This window comes from Acanthochromis polyacanthus, chromosome 15 (genome assembly GCF_021347895.1).
Source record: "Acanthochromis polyacanthus isolate Apoly-LR-REF ecotype Palm Island chromosome 15, KAUST_Apoly_ChrSc, whole genome shotgun sequence".
NCBI classification, from domain to species: domain Eukaryota; kingdom Metazoa; phylum Chordata; class Actinopteri; family Pomacentridae; genus Acanthochromis; species Acanthochromis polyacanthus.
Genome location: NC_067127.1, coordinates 26,573,078 through 26,586,263, shown reverse-complemented (window position 1 = coordinate 26,586,263; position 13,186 = coordinate 26,573,078). Strand labels below are relative to the sequence as shown.

General features: G+C 39.5%; 1 protein-coding gene across 44 annotated transcripts in view; it reads left to right on the top strand.

Annotated features, from left to right (window-relative positions):
• The window catches only part of LOC110961245 (uncharacterized), a 557,011-nt gene that overhangs the window by 35,933 nt on the left and 507,892 nt on the right, over positions 1-13,186 (top strand). For all 44 annotated transcript variants that reach the window (XR_007947017.1, XR_007947023.1, XR_007947020.1 and 41 more), the window contains exon 2: positions 12,078-12,181. Coding sequence is in view for 3 of the 44 variants with exons in the window: in XM_051959633.1 (XP_051815593.1) it covers positions 12,089-12,181 (93 nt within the window). In the remaining 41 variants the exon portion in view is untranslated. The remainder of the gene's footprint in view (positions 1-12,077; positions 12,182-13,186) is intronic.

Here is a 13,186-nt window from a genome sequence, read left to right as displayed (position 1 = left end):
AACAGTAATTCCCCAGATTTCAGAACATATGAAAATCAAGAGGCTTTCAGTCTACAGTGCCACTTGTGTCAACCAACATTTCTATTTACATTATTAAAAAGTAAATCCTCAGATTTTAGAGATTAAAGCCAGCACCTCTGTGCTGGCTTTAATGTTATATTTAATGCTATATTATGATATAAAAAGCTATATTATAGTAGTGCGTTTGAAAGAAGAAAGCATAAAACTCAGAAACACTGTTTATCCGTCATAAAGCACACAATCAGGCTGACCCCAACATGGCAGAACAGAACTGACTGAACTCAAAAAAAAAATATAGCTAAAATATCTCATTTTGAATAGCCATTCAGTCTTGGGTTCATGAAGTCATAACAAGTGTCAGCACCATCTTTGTGGTGCTGTTAGTCGACTCCAGAGTTCAGATGTGAACTTTACAAGCAGCGAGGTTCTCCTTCACTGGTGGTGTGGGACTACTCAGGATTTTTCATGTTCTGCAGAACTACAAAACTTGGCTGCCACTCGGCTAATCTCTCTGACATACAATGCACACTTTCTGAAACACAAAAATACACACAGAAATGCTCACGTGTCGACTTTTGTCTAGCACTAACAAAAGCAGATGTAAATGAAATGTGTCTGTTACGCTATTCAGGACCAAAGGCCTGACATCAAACAAGCTTCATATGGAAATTCACACATATACCTATGTGCACATTCATATACAAGTGTGTGAAGCAAGAGGGGGAGTGTTCATACAAGCTCACAAGTTCAGTCAAAATATGGTAAAACTTTACCTCGCACACATAGGAGAAGTCCTTTTTGACACACACTCATTCACAACCTCATGCATACACATGCATGATCTTCACAAGAAGCCTTCTATGTATGTGAGGCGCTTTCTGCTTCAGAACTTGCCAGGGAGATGTCAAAGCAGCAAAAGTTGTGACCTTCTGCCTCTGTCTTGTTTTTATTTCATCTCTTCCTCTGTCTTTCCAGCACCGTGTTGCCCATTCGTTCATGTTATTTCATCCGAAATCTTCTTCTAAAGCGCAAAGCAAACTGAATTTGTCAGTTTGTTCCAGGCCTTCACTCATCTAAAATTGCTCAGATTCTTGATTTTAATGAACTCAATTTGGAGGATTTAAAAGTCCTCAAGAACTTTTACTTTGCACCTCTACAGCATTTGTTGCTTAACTGAATCTTGCTGAAGATTATTTTTTGAGAAATGCATGAGCATTTCTCTGAGGGTATGCAGATAACTGTTGCAGCCCAAGCCTGCCCACCTTTCCATCAATGAACAATAAAACATTGGTGGTGGACAGCTCCTATCCATGCATTGCAGGACAGAAAGATTTTAAAAAAAATCTTTCTTACCATCAGCAATTAGACTATTTTATTCCAAAGTAAACAGATGAGACCCCAGATAATTGAATTTCTCTTAGGGGAAAAATAAAGTTATTGTATTGTATTGTATTATATTTAACGTAGGTAAGTTGCGGTGTGTATGAGAGTTTGCGTATGTTTGAGTATGATGTAAGGAGGGACGCTGCAGCGGTATGTGTGTGAGAGAAACGAGGGTGGAAGTGGTGGCAGAGCGATATGCACAGTCATAGTATAGCAATTCATAGAGGACAAGTTTGGCAGCCAGTGTACCCTGGAGTAACTGTAAGTGTGGACAGTTTGCTGCAGTTACAATATGTTCTCCCCCTGCAAAGTTTGTCCGGACTTATATATGACACTTACCATTAATGAGCCGCGCTAAGCTAAGCCGGCTAGCGCTACCCGAGGCAGCCCAACTATGGTCAGTAACACAACACTTGGTAGTCATTATTCAGTGAGAAAAAAAAATTAAAAAAAAGAATATTTTTGGTCTTAGAGGCATCATGAAATACGTGACCTCTTTGATGACCAAAAACACTTAGTCAAAGTCTTTGTCCCTTCATGAATAGTGACCTTTCAATACTTTTGATGACCCATAAGTCGAGACTCATGTTTCCGTTCTGGCTTCACATAACTAAAAACACTTTTTTATCCCATTTTATAGGAAATACACTAAGTTGTGTAGTTAATTTAGTGGAACACATTAGGAAAAATTGTTGTTGCATCTGGCACCGCCTACTAATATCTCAGAAGTAAGAAATTGTAAGGCAGAGTGCTGTGCACTGGTAGCATCTACACACTCAAAAATAAATAAATAAAACTGAAATAAAAAAGCAATGCTATTTTAGCAGCAGGGAATTGTTTTCCTGTTGTAAATAAATTAAACAGATCTGTAGTCTGTAGGCCTGGGGTTACAGATCACCTGCACTCATGTAAATCCGTCTGTCTGTGTGAAATATTACTCAGAAACAGACCAACAGATTTGGATGAAATTCTCAGGGAATGTCAGAAATGACACAAGGACCAAGTGATTACATTTTGGCATTGATGCGGCTTACAATCCGGATCCACGGCTTTTTTAAGGATTTGCCATTGCCAGATATAGCTGCTGGCACGGAATTGCTGTAACCATGACGTGAACGCCGTCAGTTGCCTGCTGACAATCACATGATTGCAATCCTACTACAAAATGACCATGATTTATCAGTTGGAAATCATACAAGGAACAAATGATTAAACTGTGGGGTGTATCTGAGTCCCATCAATTCCTGGTGCCCGCTACATATTTAGGTCATGTATGTAGCAAACCCCAGCCAGACAATGGCTGATGTTTCACAAAGCCTTTATTTACGTTCAGCTGTCAGCCTTGTTTTAAACACAAGTTCATCTTTCTGTCTTTCACTCCTTTCTTCAGGAAACACCATAAGAGCTTGTCCCCATTGCAGCTAGGTGCTTCTAAGTTTATACACATCCTTTGTTAGTGTAGACAGCAACAAGGTAACCGTTTTCTTTCATCTTTATGTGAATTTTCAGACTTTCCGGTGTCTTCATCATGTCAAGAAGAGTGTCTTTGAAGCTAAATGATGAGTAATATACTGCCCAGTCAAAAAAAAAAAAGGTCGCACACTCTAATTTTTTGTTGGACTGCTTTTAGCTTTGTGTATAGCATTCATTCGCTGTGGCATCATTTTGATAAGCTTCTGCAATGTCACAGCATTTATTTCTGTCTAGAGAGGCATTCATTTTTCATCAAGAGCTTATATTGATGATGAGAGCGTCGAACTTCTTCACGAAGTTTTCTCCAGGACATCCCAAAGATTCTAAATGGGGCTGAGGTCCAGACTCTGTGGAGGCCAATCCATGTGTAAATAAAGATGTCTCATGCTCCCTGAACCACCTGGCATTGTCATCTCAGAATATTCCCATGCCATAATGGAAGAAAAACTGGACTTGGTCATTCAGTATATTCAGGTAGTCAGCTGACCTCATTCTTTGGAAACATAATGTTGCTGAACCTGACCAACCCCAGATCATAACCATAATGTGCCACTCTATGTCTACCTAATTGCCCCTCAGGGATAAATAAGATTTTTTTTCTGATTCTGACTCTGATAACCCCCACAAGCTTGTAGGCACAAACCATGATGAGTGCATCACTTCATCCACGTCTCTTCTTACCAGGGGCGGCTGGTCAATAGAGGGCGCTAGGGCGTCACCCCCTCTGTCTCACATCATGTAGAGTCACAGCCCTTCCTTTAATAAAACGTTTTTAAAATTACATTTACATGTATATCCTATGTTTTTAACAAGCAAAATGGATAATAGAGCCTGTAGAGAGTTACTAAAATGTATAATTTGTAATAAAAAGTCAGATTAGAAACGTCCGACGTTGTCTACAATTACTAATAGTGGAGATATATCCGGCCGGGGCGCACTCATCTTTCCCCATTGACTCTCGTTATAACTTTGACATGCACAGTTCGTTCCTCTTCAATACAAGAGGGCCAGCCTGTGCTGAACTGTCGCTCATCTTCAGCAACACAGAGTTCAGGAGTTGCAACGGTGCTGTGGCTCTGTACCAGCTCTTCATGAGCAACAATCTTCAGGACACCTTCTCAGAGACTGTGTCTCTCCTGAAGATCCTCATCACAACTCCAATGATGACAGCTGAATCTGAGAGGTGCTTCTCAACACTAAAAAGAATCAAGACCTTCCTCAGGAACACGATGCCGCAGGATCGTCTTAATGCACTGGTCATGCTCTCTATGGAAAAGAAACTTGTCAGGGAGACCCCAGATTTTAACCATAGAGTCATTGAGAAAATTGCATGTCTCAAAGACAGAAGAGCAAAACTTGCATACAAAAAATAACACAGGCACTGTGTCATTCATTATTCATGTAAATTAGTCAGGCCTTCCAGGATTTTTCGAGATTTTTAGCGGCTGAAAATGACTGAATTCGCGGCAGCTTTTCTAAAAAAAATTGTGATGTAAGGTGTAACGTTTTAAGCTTCTTTGTTGTGATGAAATTGCAGGAGACAATGACAGTTGCTAAAAAGTTGCATTCTGTCAGCTTTTAGAACATGTTTCAACACTGTAATTGACAATATTTATTCCGAAATTACTTATTTAATGCTGCAACCCATTTACACAAAAGCTGGCATACCAGGGTGGGAAATTATCAGCAGCGAGATAGTGGTTTAACATGAAGTGGTTGGTAGATTTAAGGCACAAAGTGATAATTTACTATTGAATGAATCACATTTGGACATATCTGTCAGTGGCTAAAAAGTTAATTTTACTTCCTGGTGCACACATATTCACATACACATGCTCACGGCTTGTCATGTCAGTTAACAAGAAAAGCACCCAGAGATCGCAGTACTCCACCAAGACTGTTCATTACCTGACCTTGCTGAGCACAGGTGTGTGTTATGCATGTGTACAGATACCGAATCGCATGACCTAAATATGTAGCCGGCGGCAGGAATTGATGGGACTCAGAAACACCCCCACAATTTAATCAGTTGTTCCTTGTATTATTTCCAACATGTCTACAGTGGTAGATTTGTGGGATTGCAATCACATGATCCTCAGCAGGCCGCTGAGGTAGCGTTCACTTGTTGCCATGGTTACCGTACTGCTATCAGATGTCGTGCCGCTATCTCAATGGGAAATCCTTAACATATCCATGGATCCAGAGTTTAAGCTGCATCACAATCTAATCACTTGGTCCTTGCGTCATTTCTGACCTTCCGTGAAAATTTCATCCAAATCCCTTGGTTCGTTTTTAAGTAATGTTGCAAACAAAGGAATGATTCCCATTTGTCGATTGTCACATAACTCCACCATGTTTCTTGACGGAATAATGAATCTAAATTACCTTCATTCTTTCAGTGCTCCAACAGATCTGGATGCAACAGTTTCCACACTGATTTGTCTGATCTGTGATGTCTTCATTTCAGCCATTCTCCTAATATATTTCGTGGTAGAAAAGTGTTTATCAACCGATTATTTTTTTTTTTTTTTTTGTATTCCACCGCAATATTGCACGGGTGTAAAACAGTTTATTTTCGCTTTGAGGAAGAACATCGGGGAATTAATTGTTTTGCACAGTGTTCAGCAGTAGTTTGTGTTGGTAAATGAAAGACATTAGAATGGGACAGGTCTGCATCTTCAAACCAAAACAAGGAAGTGAATTCGGTGACCTACGTACATTAGGTTTGCGTAACGTAAGCACATATATCTATAGACACATCATACAACATAATTATGATTCTGTTACCTCCAAAACACTTAAATTACCAGTGTACAAAAAAACAAACATAAAATGAATACATCTGTGATCACTGGCACACAAGCAACAAACATGTCAACACTGTCACAAAATTGGGTACATTTATGAACATGGTTACAAGATAAGCTTGAAGAACCCTCTCAGATTTTGGACCTATAGACTTTGTCTATCTGCATCATGGCTTCTCATGGAAACGAGCTGTCAGAGGAAGTGAAAAATTGTGAGACTTCACAAAGACACAAAAAAATACAGGAAGGTGGACAAGTGAGGCAAAACTGCAAGAGGAAACCTTGCAAAAACAAAAAACAAAACATGAAAAGGAGGCTAATGAATATTGAGAGCATATTAAAGAGAGCCAGATAAATTTATTCGCCTCAGATGGGGACCAGCATCTTTACTGTAAACTTGGCCAGGACTACCACAGTGAATACAAGGTTCTGACAGTGAAGCAGAAGGGGTGTAATGTTATGAAGCTGAATAAGTGCAAAATGTGCTGGAGAAATAACATTTACAGATGCTACCATGAATGCATGTGGTTATACCAAAAATCTGCCTGACCACATGACTCCCAGTTGGCAGAAGCTTTGCAGAAAAGAAATGTTCCAGCATGAAAACAATAGAAACCACACTGCCAAAATCACATGAGTTTCTATAGAGGTACAAGGAAAACTATTTCAGGTCCAAAAGAACACCTTTGGGGTATTTTAAGGATAAAGGTATAGTAGGGTCATTCCATGAAATCGGTGCCTTTTGCATCCCCAAGAAATAATCAGTCATACAATTATGATAGCAACAAATTAATATTTCATTTAAAAATATAACATTACCCTGTCTTCTCTCCTTAATATAGCATCAGATTAAAGTCAGTGAAATGTTATTTTAATTAATTTAAATTACTTTCATGCTGAAGAGGGTGAGGTTTTTGGCCTGTCCCTCACTGTTATTGTTGTATGTGTACAGGACTTTTCATTTGTAAAATGTAGGCAAAATGTTAAAATTTTTACATTTACATGTAGTTTAAAGTATGATCTTATTGTAAAACAGTGTTTTTGGTAATAATAATATATATTAACCATTATAAATTACCAATTTATCGGCGTCCCCTGATTTCGTGTCAACCCTGTTACCCTAACTAAAAAACCCTATAAAAATAATGGTACATTCCAGATTTGACAGGATTTAAAGGAGGTTGCATCATCTTGGAACCAGGACGCTAACAGCTCATTGACAAGTAAGTTTCTCTCATCTCTGATTTGGTATTTTGAAGTTTTTTCAAGGTTTAACCAGGGGGGACAAGCATACAACGTCAATCCTGTTACCAGTTTTTAACATATAAACATAATCAATTTTCTATTTTTCAAAATATAATCAATATCTACAAGTAATTATCTTTCAAAGTACATAGCTTGCACTTAAACTAGCATTTATTTTAGCTAGCTCCAAGCAAATTAGTTTAAAATGGTCAACCCTGTTACTGTCAACCCTGTTACCTTTCCACAGTAACAGGATTTGACATAATTAACAAATATTAAATAACACAGCCTGAGATGGCACAATATAGTTTCCTGTCATTTTAGACCTTCTGTGATTCCTGGCTACTTAAAAAATAAAAATTAAATATAGTTTCAATTTTACATTTTCAAAGTTGAAAAGGCACCGGTTTCGTGGAATGACTCAGTAATCCATGCATCCATGCAAGAACAGCTGCAAAACAGCTCTCTCTGAAGAATGACAGAACATCCCTTTAGATGTTTGATATTCTCCATCTTCATTTGCATCTGTCATCTAAAACAAAAATGGACGGACAAAGCACTGAAAAAGTCTTATCCAACAGCCAAAAACCACAGTGTGAGACCTAGGTTAGTCATCTTCTTTGAATGGTCTGCACCTCGAAAGTGCTTTTCTGCCTCAGAGGTACTCAAATGCAAGGATGTCTTGCCCAACTTCGGCACGCTGGGAATCAAACCCACACTTTGCGATTATTGGACAACCACTCTGCCACCTGAGCCACAGTTGCCCTCAACTAGTAACTCAGGCAACTCTATGGAACTAGAGTCACTCAAACTGGAGCTGAGGGTGTGCCGAGGTATACTGCTGTCATAGCCAGCAGCCATCTACCACATAATGCATATTATAGCATAATAAAGACAATTGCTGTCTGTGGATCAGAGGTAATGCACAATATTGTAACACAGTTAGTTCAGAAAAAAGGACTTGCATCAATACCTCTCTGCAGCTCTGTAGAAACAAGAGTCTGTACAAAAACAGTTCTGTTCACCGAAAAGCTCAACTACACTGTTTTCTATTCATAAACTTTCAATATATGTAAGTGCAAAAATACACACAACTACAAACACACACGCATCCACACACACACCCACACACACTCGTACACGCACACGCACACGCACACGCACACACACACACACACACACACACACACACACACACACACACACACACACACACACACACACACACACACACACACACACACACACACACACACACACCTCTGGTGTGAATGGCCCTTGGCCACAGGCAGAGTTTTCACAGTAAACTAACCTTGATCAATAACCTGCTATGGACCTCAGCAAAACCCACTGTTCTCCCTACTGCTGGATTTCAATATCACGCCTGTTTGAACACTCTAGCCACGGGCCAACAGTGTGTGTGAATGTGTGTGCGTGCACATGTGTCTGTATGGATGTACAACTGCTGCCGCTGCATGAATTTACGAGCCTGCAAGCATGTGTGAATGTGTTTGTGGCCCCCTGTATGCTGTGTGTGCTTAAAGAAATCTTTGTACATGAATTTCATTGTGTGTACGTGTGTGTGTGTGTGTGTGTGTGTGTGTGTGTGTGTGTGTGTGTGTGTGTGTGTGCGTGCGTGTGTGTGTGCGTGCTTGTGTGTGTATCTGTGTGAGTGAAGCCTCAGGGTCCACTGTGAACGGTGCTAACTGGCCCTCTGAACTCTTCCCTGTGAAGAGAAAGAGAAAGCCACTGGGCATGTGCAGAGGACAGCATGCCATTTACCTGGGCTACGGATAGTTTTTAAAACTGGCAAGAGGGACCTCAACGCACACACGTGCACACACACACAAGCACACACTGAAGATACTCCTGCCTTTTGCCTCAAACGCAAAAGCACACCTTTGCTCCCTCGCCTCAAACACAAACACACTTCAAAAGTTTTTTTTTCATTTTTCCTTTTTATTTTTGGAAGCGATACAGCCAGTACTACCCCTGCGTTTAAAGAGCCTAACCGCTCTCTTCATGTGCCCTTTTCTCGCTTCCTGCCTCTGCAAAAAGGCCCCAACGCGCCAAAAAAACTTACTAGTTTACATCCAGCGCTACAACTAGCGAGACAACCTTTTGGCTCTCCAAGGTGTTCGTCTCACAGTGCTCTTTATATACGGTGAAGGAGGGCCACGCATTCGGCCCCTGCTCCAGCTCGAGCTGGGCCTTCAGAGGAGTAAATGCTTGGAAAAAACAACTGCTGGTGAACTGTGGACATGGAGGAGTGGATAGTTTTTGAACAATGGTGCAGTTTATCCCATAATGGCACCTATGTGTCACAGATGTGCCTTCTTTTTTCTGCAATGAGCAGTGGATCAGCTATAATTTTTACTCACATGAGAAAGTGAGTGAAAAAGAAAGCCCATCTGCCTTTTCTGAACCTGTATGTGTGTGTTCATTTTTCTTTATGTACCTGGTCCTGTGTGTGTGTGTGTGTGTGTGTGTGTGTGTGTGTGTGTGTGTGTGTGTGTGTGTGTGTGGTCAGGTACTGGCTATACTTGTGGGGACATTTGGTCCCCACAACTGTAGGAAAAACGAAAACAATGTCACTTGTGGGGACCTCATTTCGGTCCCCACAAGTTTAAACAGCGTTTTCTTGGCCATGTTGTTGTTACTGAAAAAAGTAAAAGTGCAAAAACTTTTCTTTAGGGTTAGGCATTGTTTTGGTGTTGGTTAAGGTTAGGGTTAGGGTAAGGGTTAGGGGTTAGACATGAATGGGAGTCAATGGTATGTCCCCACAATGATAGAAAAACACAGTGTGTGTGTGTGTGTGTGTGTGTGTGTGTATGTGTGTGTGTGTGTGTGTGTGTGTGTGTGTGTGTGTGTGTGTGTGTGTGAGTTGGCGGTTGAATACAGCTGACCCAGATGTGTTAAGTGGGTCATGGGAACACCACCGCCCACACACTGGGGGTTATGGGTAGGCAGAAATGTTGCAGTGTGTGTGTATGCGTGTGTAGATGGGGTTAGGACACTGGGGCAGTGCCCTGATTATACTCAGATTAGTTTTGGGAATTCATGGCTCCTCCTCCTGAGCTTTACCCCCTCCCAACTCTGTCTCCTTTTTCATTTTCTCCTTTCCCTCTTTCTCTCTCTGTTGCTTTCAGACAATGTCATGTTTCACATTTTTCTGAGAAATAAATTAATGAAATGACTTCATCCCATAAATGTAAACTCTGTCTACGATTGTAAGGGTGTTCAGTTGATCTCATACGTCATGGTCTCACTGCTTGTATGCAATACAATATTTCAGCTTTTCATTAATGATATGCCATCATTATACAGAGTTAAATAATGGCTACATCATTTCATCCAATACATGCACAGTATTCTAAATACTTTGTGCATGATTTCATTCGTTTCTTCTGATTCAAATAAAACAAAAGTTCTGTGTATCAAGTTGTGTGATAAGAGTTTGCAATTGCTGGCTGAATAAGTTAACTAAAGAAAACTTTGTTCATGTTCCTCTTCATAGTCATTTTACTTTTCATATCCTTTTTCCAAATGTAAACTTCTGAAGTGTAAAATGTTATTTATTGAATTTAAAAGCATTTTGTAAATTCGGAATTTATACAAAAGCCTTGGATTGAAATATGCTCCTTTTGTATTTCTTCTTTATATTTCTATATCACCAGTAAAAAAAAAAAAAAAAAATCTTGGACCTCTTCTTAGACCTTTTATTTATTACATTTCTTTTTTCTTCTTCAAAATTCAATTTGGCAATGAAAGAACATCCAAACGTTTATTTTAACTGTGTTGAGTGGAAAAGACAAAAATGGATATTTCTGCAAAGAGAAGCTGCAATAAGGGCTGATGAAAACAGATTTTTTTAAACATACCTTGATGTCAAGGTACCTCCTGTTTTCCTCTGTGGTAGACAAAGCATTTATGTCATAAGCCATTCATAGATTTACTGCTCTCGGCATAAAAGCCCAGGTAAAATAAAGAATGGAAACAGCAGGGAGTCAGGGATCTACACATTAACATGATGGATCACAAAAATGCCTCAGTCACAAAAATGTGCGTGAGAAAAACACAACTGAATTCACAGGTTAGTTTACTCAGAACAGTTCTAGAAATCACTTTTAGTCCCATATGTCCAGCCCAGCCAGCCATATGTCAGGGCCAACTTTGTCATTCTTTCTATTAGAAGGTGTAAAAGTATCGTTTCAGTTGATATTAACCTCAACCTGAAAACTGAGCTCCTAATCTTTGGATCGTTCTTCAGTACTCTTGTGCATCTGTTATTGTGAACTTTCATGAAGAACTCCAGCCGTTATTGTGTTAAATTTAATACAACAGCTTGTTTTATTTAAGATCACTGATGAAATTAAAAGGCATACCCATCTAAGACCCATCTGGTTATTTAGTCACGAAAAAGCCATCATGAGCCCGTGACTGGCCAGACTGTCATTTCTTATTTTTAAAAAAATATTGTTTTATAAATAATGTGTTTTGTGATTATTATTTCTTTTTCTTTTATTTTTTTGAAAATTTTATTTAAAAGTAAGCATTCAGTCAGTCCTGTGTTTTTCATCTCTCTTGAAGGGATTTCTGTTTTATTATTTTAGAATAAACAAAGAAAACAAGAACAACAACTAAAAAGGAAAACAATTCATTTCTATAGAGCAAAGTGTTCAATACAATAAACTGTTTCATTTCAAAACAATTATTACATGGCTACAAGTTTCCAAGACATAGACTATACAAACTCATTCACCACATTCATTCTGCTTAAGTGATAAAAAATAAAATACAAAAATGTACATTTGATTAAAATTAAAAACAAAATCAGATTCTGCAGTTTTAATTTTAAACATTGTTCTGGTGAGTTTTGACTCAGGGGATTGGTGGTGAAACTTAGACAACCCTTGTACTATCCCAGTCACACAAGTGTCTGTCACATGATGAAAAAGGAGCCAAATATAGAGACTCATTCTTAAAGTTGGGGTGTTTTCCCTGTTCTTGCAGTGGTAGAAGAAGTGGACTATCACCTGACACTGACTTATAGCATTTAATGGCCTTTGATTGATCCAGTGGGACTACCTGATCAGTGACTGGTCCTCCTCTTGTCTCCTTCTCGTGCTGTTCTGCTTGTGTCCCCAGTGTGAGTGGAAATGGGGCATGGAGCCATGGGCGGGACGGCTGGGAGGAGAGGAGGCAGCCAGGGTGGCACGCTGACTGGAGGAGTGCCAACCGCCCTCATCCAGGTAGGGATTCATGCCAAGTCTGCCTTGGTGTCTCTCTCCTTCTGTCTGTCTGAATCAGTGGCCGTCACGCTCGCTGACATTCAAAGTTTGTTACCTGCAGTAAAGACTGCTTTGTTTCCATTACTTTATCTGTCACCCCTCCGGTGCTGAATGTGATACAGTACCACCGCTGTTAGTCGATATGGCCCTCATTGCCTTAGTGTATATGTCAGCCTGTCTTACTGAACCCCTATTTTTTGCCATATTAACTATTAGCAGGTCCTCTTTGTAACACACCCACAGATGTGCAGACAACTATCACAAGATTAATATAGCACTGTAGGCAACTTCAAAATGTTAGGATTCTCAGACAAGTTCTGTAGGCAGTTTCTCAAATGAATGTACATTTGTCTTTACTTGTTTTTTTTGTGTTTTTTTTAAGTTTGTCCCGTTATTGGAGACCATATATTTCAATCTCACTTAAAATCCCCCCAAGACTTTGAGTTAAATTAGTAGAGACTGCAAGGAATATATTAGCCCCCACCGAGCCCAATAATGTTAAACCTGTTGAAATGTGGCTTTAATAAGTTTTTATTCTGAATCAGTGAAGCGAGCAAATCAGGGCGCTCATTATTTTACTCATATCTTTACATCAGTGGTGAGATGAATGTTTTCCATAAGATTATATGTGAATATTCGCTGAATAATGTGTAAACAAAATATGAATATTTCTACTCAGAACAATTTGTATAAACTTGTTTTTCGGACAAGCAATACTAAAGAATACAAAATAAAAAGTAGTGTTACTAGTGTTGGCAAAACTGATGTGTATCAGATTATTGTGTACGTACTGCTTCCATTAAACATGCAGAAAAAGTAACTTTCGCTGCTCGGTTTTTGTGTGACCAGACAAATTGTCAGTGATGTGTTAAAGTTTAGCTGTAGCCAGTGTAGGCAATGGCTGATGCATGTTTTCCTTTCTGGACTTATGGTAGCTGAACACAGCTCAAGTCCAGTGATGATACC